At 41.6% G+C, this 26,175-nt stretch overlaps 1 protein-coding gene across 1 annotated transcript in view; it reads left to right on the top strand.

Annotated features, from left to right (window-relative positions):
• Positions 1-26,175, top strand: part of CSTF3 (cleavage stimulation factor subunit 3) — a 1,368,849-nt gene that overhangs the window by 400,145 nt on the left and 942,529 nt on the right. Inside the window, exon 4 of the mRNA XM_044059129.1 lies at positions 22,466-22,498. Within this exon, the coding sequence (XP_043915064.1) occupies positions 22,466-22,498 (33 nt within the window). The remainder of the gene's footprint in view (positions 1-22,465; positions 22,499-26,175) is intronic.

Consider the following 26,175-nt stretch of genomic DNA (forward strand, 5'->3'; position numbering starts at 1 on the left):
TTTTACATTATATTTTTTTTATTTTGCAGTATGATATGCAGCTTATAACTGTGGCGTACAGCTGCAGTAAATACTGTGTAAGCAAGAAAGGAGGTTTTAGTATCAGAAGGTGTTAACCAACCTACTCTTGGATACTCTGTATGAATGTAGTAGGTTAGTCAAATTACTTGTTACCATGAGTAAACTAGCACTTTATGGCACTGTGCAAGCTCGGGGTGAGGTAGACAAGTTTTTGAAGAGTTATTGTTCATAATGCTGCTCTGTAATGTGAATATAGTTTGAATCTTTGGTGTGGCTCATGTCCCATGGCAGCAGTGTTTGCTAGATGCTCTTAATGAGAGTATTTCTTATTTGTACTTATTTGCATTTTTTTCTTTCTTTTTTTTTTTTGCTTTGTTTTCTTGTGGCAGTGGTGTGAATTTGAAGCCCATTCCTGTTTGGCATGCATATTAATAGGTGTTAGTAGATAATAGTTGTGAGACCATGCCACCGACCACCGGCACAGTTTCATTAAAATTTCAGGAGAATATTAGACCATTTTGGGAATATAGCTCTTTAAACAGGTACCATAGGCAGCCCAGAAAATTCAGTGATAGGTACACAGTCTTCTTGAAAATAGTCAATTTTAAAGTGTTAGAAGGAGCAATGCAAACTGATATTTGGATGTCATATTACTTTAACCTCTTAAGCGCAAGAAATCTGGACAAAGCGTAAAATGGGGGGGGGGGGTAAAGGCCCAAAAAAGGGACACATTTTAAATATTGCTCTTATAAACTTAGAAAGTTGCGAGAGTAACAGGTTTTGTTAGCTTGCATTTTTCTGAAGAATATGAAGTCTGAAACTCAAATGTGTGCCCTATTTAGTGACTTCAATCCACAGTAACTTACCAGAAAACCACAAATTTTATGAGGAATAGACCAAAAATAGGTGAAAATGTGGACAGTTGAGAGGTATGTGGATATTACTTTTGTGGTGGATTGAATGTACTAGAATAAATCATCAGGTATGCATTCTTTCATCACTGGAAATACAAACGCATACCTTTGGCACTGGAATAAATGGTTAATGATGTATTTTTGTTTGTCGTTGAGATAAAAGGTCCTAACGTTACTTTTTTGTTTGTGTTGTGGATTTGGAGCACATCTCTTGAAAAGTTTTTTTGTTAATGCATGATGTAAAGCAGTGTTCTACAGTAAACTCTCAGTGGGGATTGGTAGATGCTGGATAAGTTTAGTTTCCGGTTGCTTGAGAGTTAAAAATCTTGCATTGTTCCGTATTGAACAGAAGAGGCTCTGCTTTGCGATTTTTGATTGGCTCGTATGATGGTATACAAGCCAATCAAAAATCGCAGAGCCGTTACTTTATTTTTATCCTGGATTTTGCCAGTTACTTGGGAGTGCTGGTTGTTTGAGTTTCGGTTAACGTAGAGTCTGCTGTATACTGTGCATTATTTGTGGAAAAATTAATTTGGTTTCTCACTTTTTTCCTGTTGATGATTACAAAATTCACTTAATTTGAAGCTCTGGTTTTAGCATATTATGTACCTTGTTTTGAATTATCATGGTATAATAAACACACAAGCTGCGTCAGTAAAACTAAGGATGGTATTCATAGACTGGGCTACGCAGATGTGTTGCGCGCATCCAAGAATAGCGGCACTACATGAATATGCAAATAATGTTGGCAAAATATAGTTGAATTGAATACAGAAGCGTGAAGCAAATTCTGTAATCATTCCCTTTTTTATAAATGCATAAATTGCATAAAGGTCATCTTTTTATATGTGCAATGTATTTCGCAGTATCGTAAATAGGATGTGCATTGGCATATCGTGGGCAAGCATGGCCCAGTTATGTCAGGCTTAAAGCATTATAGCAAAGCTGCGGACTGCGTAGCAGCTAAAACTGTTGCTTTAATAAATTAAAGGGGTTAGAGCAGTTTCAAATCAGGGTATCCTTTTGTGGATACCTTGATGGTTTCATTTAAGTGTAGAAAGGGGGGGTGATAGGAAAGATTGAAAAAGAGTCGACAGAGGGGAACACAAGGGAAACATCAAGAGGATTTAAGCTGGAGGAGGTGGGAGGGGATTGGCGTCATTTTTGTTGAGACAAATTGTTTTTGTTGAGAGAGAGAACCCTTTATTTTTAGATTTTATAATAGGGTAGTGTAGGTGAGAAATAGGGAAGATGATGTAGGAGAAATGGTAAGGGAAAAAGGGCTGAGAAAGTTTCAACTGCGTACCCAGTCCACAGAGCCTCAAACACGTCCACTGCCTCTTGGTGGTGCGGTGGAGGTTTCCAATGTTGAGGGGGTAAGGAGCCTGCGTTAGTGAGGTAGTTGGCACCATCTGGGTAAGTGTGCTTTGTATACGCTGAAGAGCGGCTTCAACTGGTGTAATTGTCCTGTCTAATACCTCTTCCAGTATGTCCTCAACCAAACTCCAAAGCCACTGTTCACAGAGGCTTGCCAGGCAGCCATTTTCTGGAGTGCCTGCCAGACAGGTGCTGCCACTCGGACCCTACAAGGACAGCCCCAGACAGGCAGAGGGTGCTCTCTCCCTAGCCGGAGAGGTACGTGCCTGCACTGCTTCTGAGGGATATAAACCTGTATAAAAGAAAATTAAGTGAGTGAGAAGCAAAACAACAAAGTGAAAAATGCATAAGCAAAATAATAAAAGAGAAAAACAAGGGGTGGGGAGAGAGAAAACAGAAAAAACGCAATAAATCCACACAATACTGTTGTTGATGCAAGATGTCAAGTCAATAAACCATTCAGAAAACTACCTTTATTGAAGTTCATTTGTGTTTGGGAGGTGCTTATGCAGACGCTTGGGGAAGTGCTTATGTAACTTGGGCAAGTGTGTAAGAGTAGTGCTTATGCATTCTCGTAATGATTTGAAATAGTTGTTTCACTTCCATAGTTTTCAAATATATTTTACAGTGCACAGTTATCAAACATGTAAGAAACCAGTAACTACTGCAGTTAATCATGCTTAAAAATGCCAGGATAGCACATTTTCCTGACTTCATTTGAATTCCTTTCAGTTTCGAAGGTGTAACAGTTTGCATAATTACCACTAAAACCAGATTTAAAAACATTGCTGTACTACTGTTTATGCACCCCTAAATTATGTTTAATAATTTCTGCTTCATTTACTTAAGTAATAAATATCTTACGGACACCTGTTACATTCTCATGACATTCTTTTTATTGTTGAGAATTATAAAGGATTTCTTCCTCGGCTACAAATAGAGAAGGGTAATCTTGTTTACCTGTATTTGACTGTGTTCCACAAATACTTGTCTGATATTCCCTGTATTCATTTTCATTTGTATCTTGTCCTGTCAGGTTGTAACTGCTGAATTCATGTGTGTGTATATTATGACAATTTAGTACTGAAATAATCTTCTGCATTGTGTAAGGTAGTTGAGAGCTATAAATGCAGGTATGCTTTTTGTATTAGAAAATGCATGCATCACTCTGTGGAAAACCTGAACTGCAAAGGCTGAAATGTAACAATTCAAGGAAGTGTGAATTTCCTTTTCTGCAGGACTTTGTTTAATGTACAGTAATAAAGTAAAGCAACTTATTCTGTGGAAGGTTATGTGCACTCATTGTTTCATCAAAGTAACCCCCACTCCCCTCTTCCCACAAGTCAGTCTGTCTAGGGTGTGAGTGTCATTTCAGCCATGTTGTACGTGCAGCAAGAAATAGTTATGAACAGTCAAGTATACTTTTTTTTTTAACTTCTGTTTATGTACTACTTGCAAAAACTCGTCTTGTAGTAAATGGAAAAGGCCTTACGAGTTTTTCAGTGTAATGCTACACAATTCTTTACATCTGTAACTGCAAGTTTTATTTCTAACTGTATGACATACAGCCAACATCACTAACATTTGAACACAAGTAATACATTTTACAGACTTAGCTGGACAGTTAATTTCATACTGTTCATTGTCATTTTTTATTTCTGACTGTAACCCCTTAAGAGTTAGCAGTATTTTCTGTCGTGAACTGATGGATGTCTGACTACTTGAAATTGTATTTATTTTTTCTTAATGCATTTCAGAATGTCACCTCAGGTACTTATTTGAAGGATAAGCTATTTGACTGTTGTATTTTAGATAACTACATATATAGCTATATATGTATTAAAAGTTGTACTTACTGAAGAACTCTGGACTTCTCTCATGAATCTGATCAACCCACTTGGCCTACTGATTAGCATTACGCTTTTACTGACCGGAACAGGTTATATCTGCAGGGTTGACAGGTGGTCACCCAATTTCTGCCAGATATCAGTTTTCTTCAAAGTGCTGGTACGTGTGCACGCCTGGATCTTCTCCAGGTATGAGTCTTGCAGAAGGTAGAGCATGATTAGGGTCTCTTTCTCAGAACAGCCAGGAGTATGGCCTTGTGCCTTTACAAGTACTGCTGTCATTTGAAGTGCCAGAGTAAGAATGAGGAAAGTATGGTGAGGACTGTATTAACCGGGGGTAGAACCACTCCCTGTTGGGTGTGACATCACCTTGACCAAATCTTTTTTTTACTAGCAAGCTCATTAGACCAGGTTTTGATAACATTGACAAGTTTGGTGCAACTACAAATGGTGTTAACACCAAGCTTTTTTTTCTTAAAGGCAAACAGCATAGTGCACAATTACTAACAGATAATTTCTAACTTTATGTAAATGAATTGGATGTTGTCAGTAATATTTATTCATAACATTTTCACTTTTTTTTCTTATGTCTGCATTTGCTGACATGTATTCAAGTGTGACCTCTATCATTTTTTGTAATTTTTCCCTTTCTTATATTAATAGGTGGTGGAGAAAAAAATGTCAATACTAAAGTAAAGTAATTTCTAGAATTGTGTATATATACTACTTGTTAGGGTGACGTACACACCTCAATGGCCAGTGATTAACATTCACATTCATTGCAATATGACATTCAGATGACTCCGTTTTGAATTTCACCAGTATATCTGTGTATTATCTAGTTTTGGCCAAGCAGCATGAGTCTACGAACAGCTTGGCATTGCTGCAGAGTTCGCAACTCTCTGCAGTGCATCCACGCCTTCTCATACTTTCATGTAATGTGTCAACACATGTTCACAGTCAACAAAAATCCGGTACTTCTTAACACGTTTGCATTATACAATGATTCATAGACATGCAAATAAATTACACCAATTTGCATAACAAAGGTGTAAATCGGCCTGAATTTACACTGCAAGCCTGAGCTGTGCCATACAGATTCACGAATAGCCAAGATATGTGTCAAAAAAAGTAAGAAAAGCTTTATAAGTAGTAGTCATTAACAGGGCAATGAGCAGTTCCTGTCGTACTGTTTTAAAGGTCAACTGCAAAGCATTTTGAACTCTGTTGTGCTTTTACAGTTAATGACTGTTTATGCATTGGAAACTGATTGCAGTGTGTTTGACATGTGCTTCTTTACATTGAAAATGTAATAACTGAAGACAAAATTGTTCTCCATGCAGTTCACACCTTGTTATTGAAGTAATGTAAGAGGAGAGTAACTGTTAGTGGTAGAACTGCATTTTTGTGAAGTCACAGTTGTGTTAGGCTGTTTTTGCGTAGTTGTGTTGGTGACAGGAATAACAGGTCACTGGTTTACACTTTGACTACTGATGCCATGCAGACAGTACTCTGGCAAATGTCTAACAGTAGCCCCCTTTTCCCCTTGTGTAGTACAGATGGAGTGTAAGGGATCCAGGCATAGACATGGTAACTTTAGCTATGAGGAAAATCGTGTACTTATGGCAGCACTTGGGACATATGACAAACTACTTTTTGTAAAGGGGGGGGTACAGAAAAGATGAAAGGAGCAAAGCATGGAGCCAAGTAGTTGTTGAAATCAATGCATTTGGAGGCAGAAAGATCTCTAGCACAGTGCAAGAAAAGAGCAAATGATATGGTAGTATGTGCTAGAAGCAAGGCCAGACAGAATGCAAAATGCAATTTCCAGGACCATGGGGGGGGGGGGGTCATGAATCTTAAGTTAACACAAAGTGATGAAATCCTTCTGTCCATTCGTGGGGTAACTGATGCAGAATATGGTGCAACATGAATAATTAGAGGTGGCATGGACGCTGTTCCATCAAACCAAAGTCTACAGCATCTGCATTCATCCGCTCCTAAAAGTTGGTTTAAAGTATACACTTTTTAAATGTTTAACAGTGAATGGTGCCAAACGGTGCTGTTATTAAATACATACACTTTATTATTAGATCAGCCTTCTATATTGGCTGCTAATGAAAATGAAGGCAAACTTCATTGTAAGTGTCCCACCATCCAACGCTGTAAGCCTGTTGTGTTGTATGCTATTTCATTATTAATGTGATATGATTTCTTTTACAGTCAGCATCAGAAACACAGTTCCACCTGTGTCCCTCTTGGACAGGGGCAGTAGGTGCTGATTTTAGTGTCTGGTTGAACTGGGTTAGGCATGCAAAGGTCTTGGGACTGTTAGCTTCGTAACCTCTTATGATCTCATAAAGTGTACTAATAAATATAAAGTCAGCAGTAGAATGGGTTTTGATGATCATATAGTTGTATTTACAAGACACCCTGAAGGAAGTGGCAGGCTCTTGCCTCACAATATGTAACTTTACAGAAAGCGACACTGCATCACAAAATCAAACATACACTTGCACACCAGGAACGAACATGCACTTCTACACCAGTGTTTCCACAGGCAGAAGAACAGTGTCAGAGTGAGGGCAGGCAGTCTACAGCCACTTTGCTCACAGTGACAACATTATGAAGAAGTGCTAGCTGCAGAAATTACTTTTAAGCTACCTTAGGGAAACACTTAAAGCACTGGCAGCACAACAGGAAATGTGACTTAGTTAGGGCTCAAACCAGTGCAACAGAGTATCAGCTAGAAATGGTTAGAGTCCTGCAGGTTATGCACAATGATTTCAAGCAATACTTAGAATTGGCAGAAAGACAGGATAATGCCATGGTTTCACTGATGTGTAGCATGGTGGTACACCCCTCCATTTTACACTGGCTTGAACATGCCACAGTCCAACTGGACTCACCCTAACCAAGGTAAGGGGACGAGATACAGTCCAGCCATATGGGGGGAGATCACATTTTAGTATGACTGGCTCACAAGACAATGTCAGCAGTCACAGTGAGGAAACAACACATTCTCCACATGCCATGTTATCAGTCATCTACACCTAGGAGAACCTCGCGTTACAGGTTAAGGTCACACAATAGTTTTAGGTCAGTGACAGGAGGGTTCACCTTCCTCTTCTAGATCACACCATTGGACTAACTCATCTTTACACTTCTAATGGTAGCCCATCCTCCACATCTGCTGCACCATCACCAGGCCTATCTGTAGGAGATGTATATGACACCTTTGATCTAGAGCTACTTTGATTTAATATTTCTTTATAAGTATGTTTGTGTAATGAAACTTAAGGATTAGTTGGTGTTTGGGGGTGGACGTATATGCCAATTTATTCCCTTTCCTGATATTACTTTCACCATATTCAGGAGTTGCAATCTTGTGCGTTTGTGATTGAATATTATGGGGAGGACAGAAGTATATGTACATATGTTAACTACATACATACCTCATTACTGCACAAATGAAAAGAAATTCTGACCACACCAGTGTTTTGTGACAGTAAGAATGACGTGATGTGCAACATAATCTTTCACATATAAACTGAAAATGAAAGTTTCAGTATGATATCAAGCTTCATTTTCTCCTCAATGTGCGGGTTCAGTTCAGATCCCTTGGAGCCAACTCTGCCGCTTCTACTTCTCATGGAAACCAAAAACTCTTGCGCTCCGTCCTTATCTACAATGCACTTAGTTACATTACCTCAGATCACGTTTGACACCTTGCGATTCAGATGTGGTTATCACTCTCTTGAGCCAGATAAGTGAAATATCTTTTATTGTTGCTATATGTTTTACCTGTCTTGTCTAAGCTTACGCTCTCCTTTCATATGAAAGTAGTCTAGATATTATCACTAGGCTCTCCTTCTCTTTCTCATAGTTTTAGCTACTGGTGTAGTTCTTACTATCATCATTGATAGTCTTTCCTTCCTTTTCCTTTCCTTGTAGTTTAAAAAAAAGATGCTCTATTTCCTATTCTCAAATCTTTTTTCTTTGAGTGTTTCTTGCCTTTCCATAGTCTGTGGTGTGTGCGTGCAGAAACAGTTCGCCTGAAAAAATGGCAGATGAGGAAAAGCCTTCTGGTTTCAAGTGCTGTGAAAAGTGCGGGCATAAAATCCTGTACTCAGATTCTCACTTGCTCTGGGTATATTGTTTTGGCCCTCTTCATTTGCAGGAGGATTGCTAAATTTGTCACTCTTTCAGCCACAGCCTTGGCTGAAAGAAAAAATAAGTTGATTATTAAAAGTCATCTTCCCTTCTCATTCTGGGAAGCCATATCTGGAGCATCGCCACTGATTAAGTCAAAATCAGAAAGTAAATTTGTTCATCCCATTCCAGCTTCTTCCTCCTCGAGAACATCAGAGAAGGCCAGGGAGGAGTTCCTCAGCGCTGATACCTCCTTCGCGTCAGAAATGCCAAGATTTCAAAGCTTTCGGTTCCGACCCCTTCTTCGGAGCCAACAACCAAATTGATCAAACCCTTGGTCCTGACATTCATTGGATCCAATGACACTGGTTCCGATGAGTCAAGACTGTGAGTAAAGATGTCCTTGGAACCAACACCACCTGGTAAAGAGTTTTACTCTGTTCCAGGGACTCATTGTTCCCTCTCTCTCTCTTGACTCCTTTTCTGACAAATTGTCATCTCCCTTCTTAGAAAGGCCTAAGTCTCCATCTATTGTGTCTGCACGTTCTTCCAGGAGTCTTGCTGAGGATGACATGGGGAGATTGGTGAGGAAGATTCTTTGGGCTCAAGGTGTGACAGGGACATCTTTCGGTCCCTACCTCATTGGGTCAGGGTCTGCTTCCGTCAACTTCTCTTCTTCCTGCTGTAACTTTAGAGGTTTTAGAGCCATCGGTTCCGAGCTGTATGGCACTGACGATGCCAGTTCTGAAAATACCTTTGTTTTTGCTGTTGACGATTGCTCTGAGTTCTTTGGCTCAGTCAGAACCAGAGACCTCTCGGGGCCATAGCTTGTCTGTTGGTTCCGAGGGGTTAAGTTCAGCTCAAGTTTTTTTCAGAGCCTTCCCTACACCTTGGTGCTTCGGCACAGTTAAGCTCTGCCCTGGCCTTGGCCTCCAAGGAGTTTTCATCGCTGCAAGAGGGGACTGTGGTTCCAAGGTCCATCCCTTCAATTCCAGGTTCCTTGTTGTCTATCATTGGTACATCAGTCAGTAAGCTGAACCATCCCCTGCTCGGAACCACTATCCCTGTCACTCTTGTGCTTTAGAGCCTCAGCCATTCCCTCTGCAGGGACAATGGGTACCGAAGCCTCAGGTTGCCCAACAGGGTACCCCTTCTTTCAAAACCTCCCCGGATCACCCCACTGAGGAGGTCCCTAGGAAGAAGCTGTGTAAGAAGAAGCACCTGGACTCCCTGAAAGAGTCCATGGAAGATGCAGATTTCGAGGAAGGTGAAGGGTCCCCAGAGATCGCCCTCAATGATTTCTCCTTTAGAGACATCTTAAAAAACCTTAAGCAAAAGGGTGATTTGGAAGCCCATTAAGCCTTCAACTGAGGAATCAGTGTACCTGTAGGCTTTCGGTACCCACCCATCTACCTCTTGGGGGTCTACGCTCGCTGATTAGTTCAATGAGTTGATCCCTCGGCGGGTGTGGAAGGCGCCTAACTCCATTCAGCCAATCTCCAAGAGACCAGCCACAATTGTAATGGCCCTTGAGGATAAACCTTTTTGGACAAAGGGATTGTGTGGATGCCATGGTGATAGCGGCTGCCACAAAGAAGGAACTAGCAAAGAAAAGTTCCTCTGTCCATCCTCCATAACAAGGAGTCTCAGATGACTGATAGGTTTGGGAAGTGAGTTTATGCGTCATCGACACTTGCTCTTCAGTCCTTGAATTACCTGACACATTTTATTAGATTGCAGAGGGATCTGATTAAAGAACTTTCAGATACCAGTTTGCCACCCTAACATCCATATCTAATTTTTCCATGAACTCTTTTCACTTGCAGCCGAAGGAATTACTAGAGCAGTGGGTTCAGGTGTTTCCATAAGGGGGCATGCCTGGATGCGCCTATGTGACTTTGCAGAGCCCTTCAAGTCTTTGTTCGTCAATGCTCCCTTTGACTGCTCATCCTTGTTTGGCCCTACAGTTAGACACACATTGACCAGGTATGAGTAGGATGATAAAGCCCTTTCTGCAGTGAGTGTACGTTTTTCCACTGCTCAGAGACCCTTTTCTAAGAATCAGCGAAGCAGTGGAAAAATGTGGTTCAGAAAGTCTCGAGGGTTTACCAAGGACACAACTGGTAAGAGTTCCCACAGTGGGAGAGGGGGAACTTTCATGGAAGAAGCCATGCTTGTGGCAAAGAAGGTCCCCCGCAGAAAAAGGGTTTCAGAGATTCCTTCTCTGATAAACCCTTCTAGCACTCCTGAAAAGGAGGCCCAATTGTTCCCCTCTGGAGGCAATCGGGAGTCACTTATCCCTGCACCAAAGAGCCTGGCTAATAATCTCTTCAGATACGTGGGTGCAGAGGATCATTTCCAGAGGTTATATGATACCATTTTACAAAACCCCCTCCCTGATCAAATTCCCAGACATCCCACCCAGTCAGAGGGAACAAGCAGCCATACAAATACAGAAGCTGCTATAAAAAAGTCATCCAGGAGGTCCCACCAGACCAGAGAGAATCTGGATTTTACTAAAGATTCTTTAGTCCCAAAAAGATGGGAGACTGGAGATCAATTCTGGATCTCAGAAACTTGAACAAATCCATTCAAAAAAACAGATTCCAGGTGGTTATGGTTCAGTCTATTTTTCCCTTTCTGGGAAAGGACGATTGGATGTGCTAGATAGCCCGTCAGGATGTGTACTACCATATAAAGATGGACAGACTCTCATGAAGATTTCTCAGTTTCCACTTGGGAGCCAGTCACTGCTAATTCAGGGTTCTGCTCTTTGGCCTCACGACAGCCTCCAGGGTGTTCAGTAAATGCATGGCAGTAGTAGCAGCTCACTTGAGACTGCAGGGATTCCATGTGTTTCCATGTCTGGACAGCTTGCTCATCACTGGTACCACCAGGCATTGACTGTTGGAGGCAAGAGAGAAAGTTCTAAAACTGTGCTCTTACCTGGGCATTACAGTAAACATTGAAAAATCTGTGCTTGAACCAATTCAAACCACAGACTTTATAGGAGCTTTCTTGAACACGAGGACTGTAATAGCCACATTCCCCTGCCAAGACTGGAGAAAATCAGGAATCAAGTACTTGCCATAATCAACAACCACAAAGTTCCAGCTTGTTCAGTTCTCCAAGCACTGGGGTCTATGGCAGCATCTATAACTCTGGTTCCTTGCCCAGGTTCCATATGAGAATTCTACAATGGTTGCTTGCAACACAATGGTCCATTTTTTGTCTGCCCATCTCTATAATCAGTGCATGCAAACGGGATTTCACCCGGTGGAGTCATTCTGATCAAGTATCTCAAGGTGTCCATTCATTTTCCCACATCCCAAAGCCACAGTGACCACAGACTCTTCCCAGCTGGGGGGGGGGGGGGCAATGGCAGGGGAACAGAGTCCAAGACACTTGGTCCCCAACAGAGGCCAATTTGCACATAAATGTTATGAAGATGAGAGCTGTGCTGTTGCCGTTGAAAGCTTTTCAGGATGCTATCCCTCTAGGACCTATTAAGATTCAGTCAGACAACATGTCAGTAGTCTGGTGCATCAACAAGGGGGAACCAGATCCTACCCCCCATGCCGAGAAGCCCTCAGGGCGTGGCAGTGGGCGATCTCATCCAACCGCTGTCTGATAGGCAGCGCATATTCTGGGGAGGGCAAATGTGATAGTGGACAAATTGAGCAGTTTCATACTCTTACCTCACGAATGGTCCTGCAATTGAAAAGTGTCTGAGAATTTCCAGACTTGTGATCAGTCTTGCTGCAACCTGTTTGCTTCACCCCAAAACAACAAATGCAGCAGCTACTTTGCCCTGATTCCCCGAGAGGGGGAGTTTCGGAGGGATGCTGTTCTGCACAGCTGACCCCCCAGTCTCCCATATGCTTTTCCACCAACTCCATTAATCCCCAAATTCTTACAGAAAACAGTCAAGTTGAAGAGCAAGGTCATCCTCATTGCCCCCCGGCAGATTGTTTCCCTTCCTTTGGCCTCATCTGTTGCGACAACCTTGGATTATGGATCCAACTCCAGATCCTGCTGTCTCAACCGACAGGCGTTCACCCAGGCATCCCAAATGTCAACCTGACAGCTTGACTTCTCTAGTTTTGCTAGTAGCCAAACTTCCTATGCTGTCCTTCCCCAGTCCAACACATTCTTTTGTCTTCTCATAAACCATATACACGAAAGCTCTACAACAGTAAATAGAAGAGGTTTGTGCATTGAGCACTCCAAAATAAGGTTAACTCTCTCTCAGCTCCAATCCATGAAATTCTTCAATTTTTAGCCTCACTTTTCAATGACAAAGCTTTGGCCTCCACAAAGTCCTATTAGCAGCTGTCTCCAACTTTCAGATTTGTTTACAAGGCTCTTCAGTGGCATCTTACAAACTTTGTAAAGCCAAAGGGTACCTTTCTCTTAAAACCTCCATACAAGGATCTACACCCTTCCTTGGGACCTTAATCTGATGTTAGTCATTCACCCCCCCCCCCCCTTTGAACCTGCCATTGTTTGTGATTTAGTTTTTGTCTTGGAAAACTATTTTCTTGGTAGCAATTACTTCTGCTAGAAGAATTTCTGAGATTCAAGCCCTATTGTCTAAAGCACGATATCTGGTTTTCCATAAAGACAGATGTTCATCGTGTTACACTGCTGCAGTCATTACACTTGGGTTATCTGCCGTCAGGCGGTCCCGCAGCCGGCATGAGTTCCAAAGTCTTGGTCCGGCGTTGGTTGCGGTCGCTTATTCCCTGATGTCAGTGCGACAGGGGTATAAAAGAGGCAGCCGACGCCATTTTCTCCAGTCTTTCTTGCCGTGCGGTGCCCGAAGCAGAAGCAGTTCGCAAGTGCCAGTCGGCCGACTCCTGAGATTCAGACCGAAGTCTTCAATAAAGCTAAGTACCCCATTGGGGAATCTTTTCTTGCCTCAGACCGATGTCAGAAAAAGTTAATTGCATTTCTTGTGGGAAGCAAATACCTCATAAGGATTTTCATTCTTATTGTATTCCTTGCCTAGGCCCAGACCATGACGTCACAGGTTGTCGGTTTTGTGCTAGGTTTAACAAACAAACTATTAAACGTCTGTTTGATTTCGCTCGACTTTATTTTAGTAGAAAATTTTAATTACACCATGCCATCGGAGCAACCGACGACCAGGATGCATAAAAAGCGCAAAGATAAGGACAGGCAGCACAGACCCAAACCAGACACCGAGGCCTCTGCTAGGCCAGTTGCCGATTCTCCGGTTTTCAGTGAGGCACCTATGCAGCCCCTGACGACCGCTGATTTAGAACCCCAGGCTGCATCCGACTCCCAAGCGTAGATTGCTGGGCCTCCAGAGCCTTTATCTTTAGGCCCTTCCGATTCCATTGCCGAAGGGGATTCCGGTGTAGTTGAAAGGCCTTCAGTTGCTGAAGGTGTCTTCAGACCGACTACACTTACTATAAAATCCTATGCAAAGCAGAAAACTCCTTTAAAAGTAAGGAAGCCTGTACAGCAGTCTCCAGTACAAGGCCCCATGCCTAAGAAACAGATGCTTAAGATGGCTGAAGACTTAATTACCCTAATCAGGGGTTCCCATCCCACTCCTGATAAAAGTCCAAATAGGAGGAGGGACTATGCCTAGTCTGACCAGGTTTCCATTTCCTCAAATTTTTCTGAGGAACAGGAATACTCCTTTCCCCCTTATGAAGACTCTGATGCTGAAGAGTCTATTCCTTCAGCATCTCCCCCAGAAGACTACTCTTTTGGCGAAACTTTACATACCATGAGGGAACATTTCCACTGGGAAGGCCAGGATTACTCTGATTCTAAGAAAAGGCTCCGAGAGTTCCTTTTACTACCCTAGCGCAGACCCCTTGCTATTCCACCTGTGTTAGACATTGTGGATGTTGTTTATTCAGAATCTAGCCGTAACCCAGATTCACTACCTCCTGCACCAGCCAAACCAGACAGATACTACAGAGTCGCTGACTCGCACAAATTCCTATATAAAAGCCCTGTTGCTGACCCAGAAACCATTTCCCAGGGTCCCAAAGGGGTTAAGGCCTCTATTGCTAAAATTCCTGTACCCTCTGAAAGGGATTCTAGAGCACTAGACAGATGGGGAAAGAAAGTATATACCTCAGCTACTCTAGCTATGAGGGCCTTAAATTGCCAGTTTCACATGCTGAAATATCAACAATATTTGATGTCTCAAAACAAAAAATGCTCACACATACAGAGCAACCTGATTACAAGGAAATGCAAGATTTGTTGCATGCAGCAGAGCAAGTGGGAAAACATACTTTGCAATGTGGATTTGATTCATTGGAAGCTTCTTGTAGAGCAGCAGTAACAGGGTCTGTCATTCGTAGGCATGCTTGGTTAAAAGAACAAACTTCACCTGTTCATGTTAAAGCAAAGTTATTGGATGCACCTTTACAGCAGGATGTTTTATTTGGTGTGAAAGCAGAAGAGGTTTTAAAGAAAATTGAGGATAAGGCAAAATATATGCAGACGGTCAAGGATTTTTTACAGGTTCAATCCCCTCGTTTCAGCAGAAATTGGCCAACCAAAAACTGGTCCTTTACAACTTCTGACAGACCACAGAGGGTCAAATACAGACGCCCAAGGGGCAGAGGTCAGCCACAAGGCTCTTACAAGCCCCGACAATGGGGTGCCACAACCCAGAAAGGAGGAGAAGAAAACAGGTCTCAAACTTTCAGAAGGCAATCACAATGACTTACCCCTCAGACTGCCAAGCAAATCCCTCTTGGCAGCTCCCGTGGGAGGAAAACTTGCTCTTTTTGCAGACAGTTGGCACTTTATCACGAAAGACAAATGGGTCCTAAATATTGTATCTCAAGGATACAGGTTCCACTTTCACACTTTACCAAGGATAAAAGGAATGCCAAACCTGCCACCAAATCAATGGGCAGAGGCTCAAAGACAAATTACAGCACTCATGGACATGAGAGCCATTCAACAGGTTCCTACACATGAGCAAGGACAAGGATTTTACTCAAGACTCTTTCTGGTTCCCCGAAAGGACAAAGCCTGGAGACCCATTCTGGATCTTTCAATTCTAAACACATACCTGGAAGTACCCAAATTTAAGATGCTCACACAACAGCAACTTCTTCCCATGCTGGGCAAGAAGGCTTGGCTAGTAATGTTGGACCTCAAGGAGGCATACCTGCATGTCCCTATCAGACAAAATTGCAGAAGATACCTCCGATTTATAGCAGGTTCAACTCATTACCAATTCTCTGCACTGCCCTTTCGCTTATCTACTGCGCCCAGGGTCTTCACAAAATGCCTGGCACCAGTAATTGCATACTGCAGACAAAGAGGAATTCAAATATATCCATACCCGGACAACTGCCTTATTCAAGCAGAAAGCAAGGACATTCTTTTAAAACATCTGGCGTTTGTAAAAAACCTACTAAGTTGCCTAGGGTACACCAGTAAACGAAAATAAGTCAAAACTAGTGCCCTCACAAGACATAATATTCCTGGGTGCCAGCTTAAATACAATGGCCCAGATGGCTTACCTCATGCCAGACAAGCAAGGACAACTGACTCAATACTTCAAAATGATGGCAACAAAGACCCAACTCCCTGCAAGAAAAATTCTGCAGGCCTTGGGATTCATGGCATCTTGCATACTACTAATACCATATGCCAAACTGCGTATGAGGAAATTACAATGGTACCTGAAAAGCATATGGACTCAACACAGCCACAGCTTGGAAACAATAATACCACTCATTCCCTTACTTCAACAGGAGTTTCTATGGTGGGCTCAGGCATGTCACCTCAACAAGGGTCAGCCTTTCACCTTGCCCACAGCCAGGCAAACAATAACAACAGATGCATCGGATTACGCCTGGGGAGCACACATGGCAGGACAGTGTATTCAGGGCAAATGGTCTGCAGATCAAATGCATCTCCACATCAATCAAAAAGAGATGCTAGCTGTACAAAATGCCCTAACAGCTTTCAAGGACCTCCTACATCCAGGACAACTTCTAATAAAGACGGACAACACCACAGTGATGTGGTACATAAACAAACAAGGGCGCACACATTCCTATCCCCCTATGCAGGCAAGCAATGACCTTGTGGAACACAGCTCTGACCTACCAAGTCCAACTACAAGCACAATTCCTGCCAGGAAAGAAAAATACATTGGCAGACGAACTAAGCAGAAATATCATGGATCCTCACGAGTGGAAACTAAATCCACAAGTATTCACAATGATAACTCAAAAATGGGGGAGCCCAGACATAGATCTGTTTGCCTCCCCCCAAAACTACCAACTACGGAAATTTTGCATAAGGACATACCACACACTAGCTTGGAAAGTGGACGCCCTCTCATTCAGTTGGAAAACATTAACAGTGTATGCCTTTCCTCCACTGCCTCTTCTGGCAAAGGTGCTCCTGAAACCCAGACTAGAGAGGCCACAAATGATACTCATTGCTCCAGACTGGCCACGCCAACACTGGTGTCCAATATTAAGGAACAAGGCTCAAGGCCCACCATGGATTTTACCTCAAATTCCTCACCTGCTGACTCAGCAAAACAATCAGATTCTACACAGCCAGCTCAATACTTTAAATCTGACTACATGGCAGATTACCTAAACAACCACTCAGCACTTTTCTCTAAAGCTGTTATGGATGTCATCCTGGAGGCTAGGAGACCCAGCACCAGGAAAACCTACTCAGACAAATGGAAAAGATTCTGCGCCTGGAACCAGGCTAAAGGCCAAAATCCTCTTGTCCCAAATATTCCTCAGATTCTGCAATATTTAACTGAGATGTTGCACAAAGGCCTTTCCTTTGGATCTATTAAGATCCATGCTTCAGCTATTTCAGCTCATTACAACACGGATCCTCCTATTTTTTTCACATCCATTACTAAGACAGTACCTCAGAGGGGCTAAGAACATAAGACCGCCCCGGAGAGCACCAACACCAACTTGGGACCTCTGGAAAAACTTGCACTACCACCCTTCGAACCAGCTTTTTCAGCCGATTTACAATTTTTATCATGGAAAACTGCCCTGCTGCTAGCAATAACTTCAGCACGAAGAGTCTCAGAGCTACAGGCCCTAATGGCAGTGGAGCCTTCATCATTTTTTCATCAAGACCGAGTCTCTTTACGAACTAACCCTTCCTTTATGCCAAAGGTGGTATCCAGTGTGGCTCTAAACCAAACCATTCATTTACCCACCTTTTATCCAAACCCCCAGAATAAAGGGGAAAGGCTCCTACACTCTTTGGACATTCACAGGCAATTGCAATTCTACTTGGATAAAACTAAGGCTTTCAGAAAATCTGACCAACTCTTTGTATCCTATGCTGCAGGATCACAAGGAAAGGCCATCTCAATTTCAAAATGGATAGGACATTGTATCCGCTTCTGCTACACACACCATAGGAAACCTGTACCTGGTAACATTAGGCTCCATTCCACCAGGGCTACGGCAACATCAGCAGCCTTCCTCAGAGGGGTACCAACCAAGGATATTTTGGAGGCTGCAACTTGGAGTTCAGTGCACACCTTCACCAAGCACTGCCACTTACCTCTATACTCAAAAACCAGAGCTGGCTTTGCCACTGCAGTTCTTCAGGGCCTACTAGCTTTTCCAAACCCTGTTTAGTACCAACCGCCCAGCCTTAGCTTTGGGATTCAACCCAAGTGTAATGACTGCAGCAGTGTAACACGATGAACATAGTACAGTTTTGTACCTACCATAAATGTAGATGTTTGAGTGTTCACACTGCTGCAGTCCAGGTTACCCTCCCACCATCCCCTCTTATTACCTGGGTTTTATCTATACCTCCCTTTTTATACAATCTATATGATGTATTTCTATATGGTGTATTTGCTTACAGCTGTAGCTATTTTTTTCTACTTATGTATTTTCCTTAGGATTATGTATTGCCTTCCTATTTGGGGGCACCTGACATCTGGGGCAAGAAAAACTGAAGAAAATGGTGTCGGCTGCCTCTCTTATACCCCTGTCGCACTGACGTCAGGGAAGAAGCGACCGCAACCGATGCCAGACCAAGACTTTGGAACTCAGGCCGGCTGCAGGACCGCCTGACGGCAGATAACCCAAGTGTGATGACTGCAGCAGTGTGAACACTCGAACATCTACATTTATGGTAGGTACAAAACTGTACTTTTCACTTCATACCAGTCCATCCTTTCTACCGAAGGTAGTTTCTGAGACCATTCTTAATCAGTACATTAATCTTCCAGTGTTTTTTTCCTGAATATTCTAACAAGGGTGAATCTTCTTTGCATCTGTTGGATGTTCACAGACAATTAAGATTCTATCTTTACAGGACAAATGATTTCAGAAAATCTGATCAGTTATCTCCTTTTCGCATACCAAGTTAGGGAAGTAAGTGAACAAGGTGACGTTGGCTGAATGGCTCACTGATTGTATTTAATTTATAACAAATTGGGTGTCACTTTACCAAAACCGTTGAAAGCTTATTCAACCAGAGCTGTAGCAACTTCATTTGTTTCTCAGTCTAGAATAACCATGGATGACATTTTTGCAACAGCAACTTGGACATCTCCACATACTTTTATTACCCATTACAAATTGGATTTGGTGCCTCAGGTAGGGCATCATTCAGCTCAGTGGTGCTTAGGAATGTCCTTCTTTGACTCCACCCAGGACTATAGGTAGCTGGAGACTCTCCCACGCATTCAGGAGAAAAGGAGAATTGACAACATCAGATAAAGAAGTTGTGTCTTGCCATAACGTTCCATCTGTGTTGTCCATTTTCCCTCAGCTCCCCTCCCTCCTTCCCCCCGTCCAGGTTTGGCTTCTAGAAGAGTGTGCCTTTACAAATATTACCATTTTTTGGTGTATTTCTGTTTTCAGGTATGGTCTACCAAAGATGTTGTCTTTCTATTCTGTTTTTCTGTCAGCAGACTTGATCTGAGGTAATGTAGCTAAGTGCATTGTGGGTAAGGACTGAGCTTGAGAGTTTTTGGTTTCCAAGAGCTGTAGAAGCAGCCGAGTTGGTTCCAAGGGATCGAAACCGAACCCACATGTTGAGGAAGAATGAAAATGGACAACTCAGATGAAACGTTATGGTAAGACATAACTTCTTTTTTTCAGTGCTGCCAACACCTGTTTGTTTTGAATAGTAAGTAAAAAATAAAAATAAACAAAAAACTGTTAAGTACAGCACATGCAACTGTTGACTCATTTATTGCCTTTCCAGTGTCACTGCAGTGGAATCTGTGAGCACTCAGGCAAACAGCCAATAGTAAATACAAAAAGATAAATTTTAAGATGATAGAGAATGCCAGGTGACAGTAAACCATGCACCACACAGCTTACCCACAGATATCACTGCATGCATTAATTATACTCTACATGTTTTCTTTTCTTTCTTTTAAGAGAAACACTAACCTGAATGTCCTGGTCCATATTTCTGGACTAGATGGCACTTAACTTGTGCAGCTGCATGCCATACACAAGAATACCACATGGGGTCCCGTAGCAGCTGCATGCTATACACAAGAATACCACATGGGGTCCCGTGCTACTGCTACTGGTTGGTCATTATTAGTCAGTGCGACTACAACTGGAAGCTGCAGTGACACCATGGGGCATACCACCAGCATAGTGGTGCATAATCATATTATGCAGAATGCAACAGGCAGTGAACATCCTACATGCAGTAACTGGGTCATACAGAAGGATACCCCTCAGAATTGCCCACACACCTAAAATGGCTCTTCAGGAGGCCAAACACCCTCTGTCACAGTACTGGTTTGAGACCGGGATGTGTTTTTCTCCTGTGCAGCTCCAGAAGGATTTCTCACCAGAGTCATGAGCCATGACTCTGGTGGATCCCCAACATTCCCTTACAAAAAGAGAGAAAGAGAAGAGAAAACAAAACAAGAAAACACAGATTAATGTACAGCAATTACATTTAACATCAATAACTGCGTACTTAAAAAAAAACTTTCCACTTACCAGCAAGATGACCACCAAAATCCTCCCATGCAAGAAGAGGCAGTAAAGTGAGCAAGTGTGCCCAGTTATGGAAATCATGTTCACTGCCAAAATGCTGTGCTGATGTTGGCGATGCACACCCTTGCACCATACCCTACCTGGCAATTGATGGAATAGAAGGCCTTCCTGTCATGGTACCACTCGGCTTGTGGGCCTGGAGGGGCCCTAATTGCAACATGGGTGCAATCTATCATACCAAGTACCTCAGGAAAAGACGCCATTCTATGAGGCACTAGTAATCTGCACTTTGTCCTGAGGTGACACTGGGGAAGTAGATCTACTGATCCACAAGTGACAATACTACATCCAGGAACTTCCTCAGTATTCTTGAAGCAGAAGTCTGTGAGATCCCTAAGGTGTCCCCAGACTGTCTCTGGAAAGTCCCCATAGTAAGTATAGTGAGGGCAGTACATACTGTAGTGTCCACAGGAGTAGGAATTCCACGCATTTCTCCACTGCACCTATGGGGGGGGGTCAAACATGCCTACTGTGACCCTTATAATGTTATTGTCTACTCTAAACCTATCGAGGATTTCCTTATAAAGGTCAAGGTTACGAGTAATCTTTTGCCTGTATTTCTGCCTTCATGGCGGGCGAGCACCACTGGGTGCAAGAGGTTTTGGCCTGGTCAAGACGAGCAGCTTTGACCTACAAATAGCAAAGCTCACACCAAGAGATAGCATTCTCACTAGTACTGCCGACGATTCTTGCCTTTTTATACCACATCTACTACAAGAGTGGGGAAAGCAGGAAAAACGTGCTATGAATTGCAACTGGCATCAAACAGCCTTGGCTAACATAAGAACATTTACGTCACTTGTAACCATTTCATTATCTGCTCATTTGCATTCCTGTATTCAGTGACACCGGAAATTGGCATAATCAGCCTCTGTGAATTGTGGCTTAGCTGCACCAGTCTGTTTTCTCCCCAAAATTCCTTAATGCATTTGCACAGCTGACTATAAATACAGCCCTAAGGGTTTTGCATCAACTAATTTGTTGTTTAGAACTGGTTTTGTACTTTTTGCATTCTCACTTGTCTAGAATAACATAAAAAGCTTGCATTTAATTGGCTGTTGCAGCTTCCATTTTAGCATAAGCAAGGGGATTATGTTTTATGGCATGCAGAGATGTTTTTTTTTTTTGGGGGGGGGGTGGAGTGTTGACTTTTCTCTCCATGTTAAACATCAGTGATAGTCACTTTACTGCTTCAATAATTGCTTCACGTTACGGGACAAATTCTCTTTGGAAGAATTCTTGTATCATGTGTCATAGTCACAAGAACTGGCATTTTAGTAGATTGTAAAATTGTCAGATGCACTCAAAGCAAGGAGTATAAAAGCTGCACAGAAGAGCCATCCATAAATGGAGATTGTATAAAATACTTAAACCTCCAATGAAGAAGGCCCAAGTTGGAACACTTGAATATCTTTAAGGGAACTTTTGCATGTATTTCTTAGGTCTAGTTCATAGTAGGCTTAAGGTAATATCTGTGGTCTTTCTTTTTGTAGTTATCAAATTCACACGATGTAACAAATTAAGCCTAGTTTATAACTCTTATTTCCAGTCTTGTGTGTTTGTGATGTCTTCAGTTTTTGAACCATTTATGTCAAATTAGTAGCAGGTAGATACTGAGCTGATGTTTCCTCTACTGCTGTCTGGATTTCTGCATTTTTTGCATTTTTGATATAAAGGCATTGTGGTTAAGTGTTAATCCTTGTTGCTTTTCTTTCTTCTGTATGTGGACATGTGTTTTTATTGATCTACCGTGTTAGTGTGTTTAATCCAACAAACCTGTATGCCAGTACTCTGCACCTTATGCTACTTCTGCGTTGTAGCTAGCACCCAACTGTGTCTTGTTTAATCTGTTGAAGTACTGAACGGTGTCTTTCCTTGAGAAAATTAAATGTGTTCAGGCTTAAGTATATAACCTGCCAACTTCACAGAGCTTATAAGGAAATGAGGAACTGTACTAATGGGTCTTTCAAAAAAAATGTACTGACGTGCAAAACCATGTTTTAGTAATATAAAAAAGTGGTGAGAGCTTCACATTCCATTTCATTTACACATTTGAAAGCATGGATTGACACTGAAATTGTATGCCTTCATATTCTTACAGATAAAAGCCAAAAACTATGACAAGGTTGAAAAGGTAAGCCATCAATTTATAATGAGCCAAGGTAAGACTAATGCTATTAAGAACTTTTATTGCAGAACAAGTTTATTGTTGTAGTATGTCTTATTTTAAGATTTTTACACATTAGCTCAATACTGTGTTGAAATATGTTTATTGGTCTTAACATTTTAATAGAACAAGTATAATAGTATAAAACAAATGCAGGTGTTGCACATTCATAGTTGTCCTTTGATTCCATTGCAAGTGACATGTTGATAATAGCAAGTGTGCCACAGACCATGTGGACATTGTTGTTGGAGTTGTGCAACGCTATTAGAATGAGAATATTTGATAAACTTGATTTAATTTACTTTTTAAGATGCATGTTGGGTTTCTGCCAGGTGGGCGGCCGCGGTGGTGCGGTTAGCATTGCTGCTTCATAGTAAGAGGTTCTCCGGTTCTGTCCTCAGCTAGGGTGCCTTCTGTGTGGAGTCTGCATGTCCTTCCTGTGGTTGTGTGTGTTTCCTCCTGGTGCTCCGGTTTCTTCCCACATCCCAAAGACATGCTGTAGGTGGATTGGACACTCTAAATTGGCCCTAGGTGTGGGTTTGTGCGTGTGACTTCTGTGGAAGGTTAGGCGCCGGGCTGGCAACTCGACACTGTAAAACTCCACTGGCAGTCAAGAGCGGACAGGTGATCCGCTGTGGCGACTCCTAACCGGGAAAGCCAAAAGAAGAAGTTGGGTTTCTACCAGGTGCCTGGAGGCCTGTGTTTGTATGTATACATGCCTGTATCTCTTGTGGTGGCTTAGCACCCCATTTAGGGTGCTGTTCTCTGCCTTGCACTTGCCAAGTATCAGGATAGACTCTGCTTTCCATCTGATTGTAAATTGGATTCATTAGGCAATCTGAGAGTGAATGAATTTTGAAAAATGTGACTCAAGAAAATGCATCTCTGGGATTGGTGGGTCATCATCATAAGAGAATTTCTGTCTGCGTACCCTAAACATAGTTACCTTTTCTATTTTTATGTGCATAGGTGACCAAGACAGAAGCAGTGGGGGGCAATTCACTGTCTATGGTCTCTGCCTGCTTGCCTTGTTGAGACGAAACTTTGACTAAGTTTATAAAGTATTTGTATATTTCTCCCCCATCCTCTGATATGTGATCTCAGAGAGTCTTTTTGGCAGACTGTTAGCTAAACAAAATAATGTTTGCTGTGCATAGCTTGTAACTTGAGACTCTTGCCGCAGGTTTAAAGTCATGACTCCTGACAGTCTCTGGAATAGACTGCAGTTTTTTTTTGTTTTGTTTTTTATTTAAGCTCTTCATTCTTGTGAGGTACGTTTGATACATCTGCTTTCTCAAGATTGAACCTTGCAAACATTGACATTACTGTATTGTGGAGCAGGGGTTGATGTAACTTTTAATGAAATATTAAACCAGAGATCTTGCTTCTGCTTGTTCTGGTGGTGTATTTTTGAGCATGAATGTGGAAGTAAAAGTACGAAAGGCATTTTTTTTGGGGGGGGGGTCCACTTACCCATAAATCTGGTGGCTACTTATTTAGGCTAAGTTGGGATGTTACTTTAATAAGCACTGTATTTTTAAAAACTCTCTAAAAAAATGAGCTCTGGTCTAGGTTTTGACTGACACCACTGACTTTAACTCTGTACTAATGGCTTTTAGTTTGCTCTAGTTTTGCTGTCTTTTGTTAAAGGTAAGGCTTCGGTGCAAGTTTCATTTAATGTAGTGACTGACAGTGTGTTAACCAAGCATCTTAACACCGATTTTGAAGTTCTGTCAGTGGGCCACTAGACATGTTTTTCTATCTGATCCACTTTGACGCCCTCTTTTAAAAAAAAAAAAAAAAAAAAAAAAAAGCTATTCTTGCAACACTAATAAAACACAACTTTGACTAATGGTTGATTCTGCTGTAATTAAGGCATTAATTAGCTCTTATTAGACCACACAACTGTCCCAATTTTGGAGGAAGTTTCCAATTTTTGTGTAATTTGCCCCTTGCACATGATGTACCTATTTTTGGAGATATGTCCCTATATTTCATACTTCACACAGTTTTCTGTCGTCATATATGATTTTTGAAGCTGTCTTATTTCACACAAAACTACACTACATGATCATACTCCGGTGATAAAGTAAATGCTGTTCAAGGCTCGTCTAGTGGTATGAATAATTGAAAGAAAGAGGACACAGACTTGCATCTCACTTTTTCAGAAGCAAAAATAGATGACCTTGTTTGATATAATTTTACAATACAATATTAAAGTCTACTTTAATAATATGCTTATATTTCCATCCTTTTTGTCACTCTCCGTTTTTTTAAACTTGTCTGAGTAGTACCCCTCATCCTTTCTGAAGTGGGAAGAGTTCTGTACTCATTTAGTATTCAGATATTATGCTAATTAAATGTCAAGATTTTTAGCTTGATATCCTTCTTAACAAGGGCCTTTGTACCTTTTTTCCAAGTCTACAGGTTGAGAGAGATGGCTGTGGATCACCTTGAGTATAGTCACTGTAGCAATTTGGTTATATTCCACATACCCTATTTTCTTTCTGGTTAGTTTTATCAGTAGTCTTTTATTTCATGTGAAGGCTTTAGTTGATCTCTAACTAGCACACCTTTATATGTGTGTGATGGGCTCTTTGTATTTCACCCTTTAAGTGCATAAGTGCTTCACATCCTGCTTTGTTTGGAGAAATTTCACTTGGGTAGTGGGTTGTACTCATTTTCTGTTAATTCTTTTGGAGGGAGGAACTACCTGTTTCACTTTAAACAGAATTTGATTACTCTAGGTTATTACAATTCATCCTTTCTGAAGTGGGAAGAGTTCTGTACTCATTTAGTATTCAGATATTATGCTAATTAAATGTCAAGATTTTTAGCTTGATATCCTTCTTAACAAGGGCCTTTGTACCTTTTTTCCAAGTCTACAGGTTGAGAGAGATGGCTGTGGATCACCTTGAGTATAGTCACTGTAGCAATTTGGTTATATTCCACATACCCTATTTTCTTTCTGGTTAGTTTTATCAGTAGTCTTTTATTTCATGTGAAGGCTTTAGTTGATCTCTAACTAGCACACCTTTATAGGTGTGTGATGGGCTCTTTGTATTTCACCCTTTAAGTGCATAAGTGCTTCACATCCTGCTTTGTTTGGAGAAATTTCACTTGGGTAGTGGGTTGTACTCATTTTCTGTTAATTTCTTTTGGAGGGAGGAACTACCTGTTTCACTTTAAACAGAATTTGATTACTCTAGGTTATTACAATTTTTTTTAACATTTATTTGCTGTAGCTATTTTAAACTCCTTTTATTTAAAGATGGATAACAGTGACAGCTGAACAAGAGTGAAGTTATTAGATGTAACAAAGATGAATCCTCAAAAGAGGCTGTCAGAAAATTGAAGCAAAAACCTTTCCACTGTTCTGAAGAGAGTACAGCTACTCAAAACAATTTCTGTACATTGAGAGTAATTTTCAAAAGTACAAAAATGCCACCTCATTGATCTCAGAGTTAACCTTAAAGCATTTTTTGAAAACCCCTTTATTAAATTCGCGCTTGAGACATCAGCGCTCACGTACATTAATAGAAAAGAAAACAAACACTAACTTTTTTCATGCATTATACATTACTTATCTTTTCTTTATAATTGTCATTCACTCCAGCATTACAAATATTGCTCAATCATTGTCT

The sequence above is a fragment of the Protopterus annectens genome, chromosome 17.part0 (genome assembly GCF_019279795.1).
Source record: "Protopterus annectens isolate FY-2018-M chromosome 17.part0, PAN1.0, whole genome shotgun sequence".
NCBI lineage: Eukaryota > Metazoa > Chordata > Ceratodontiformes > Protopteridae > Protopterus > Protopterus annectens.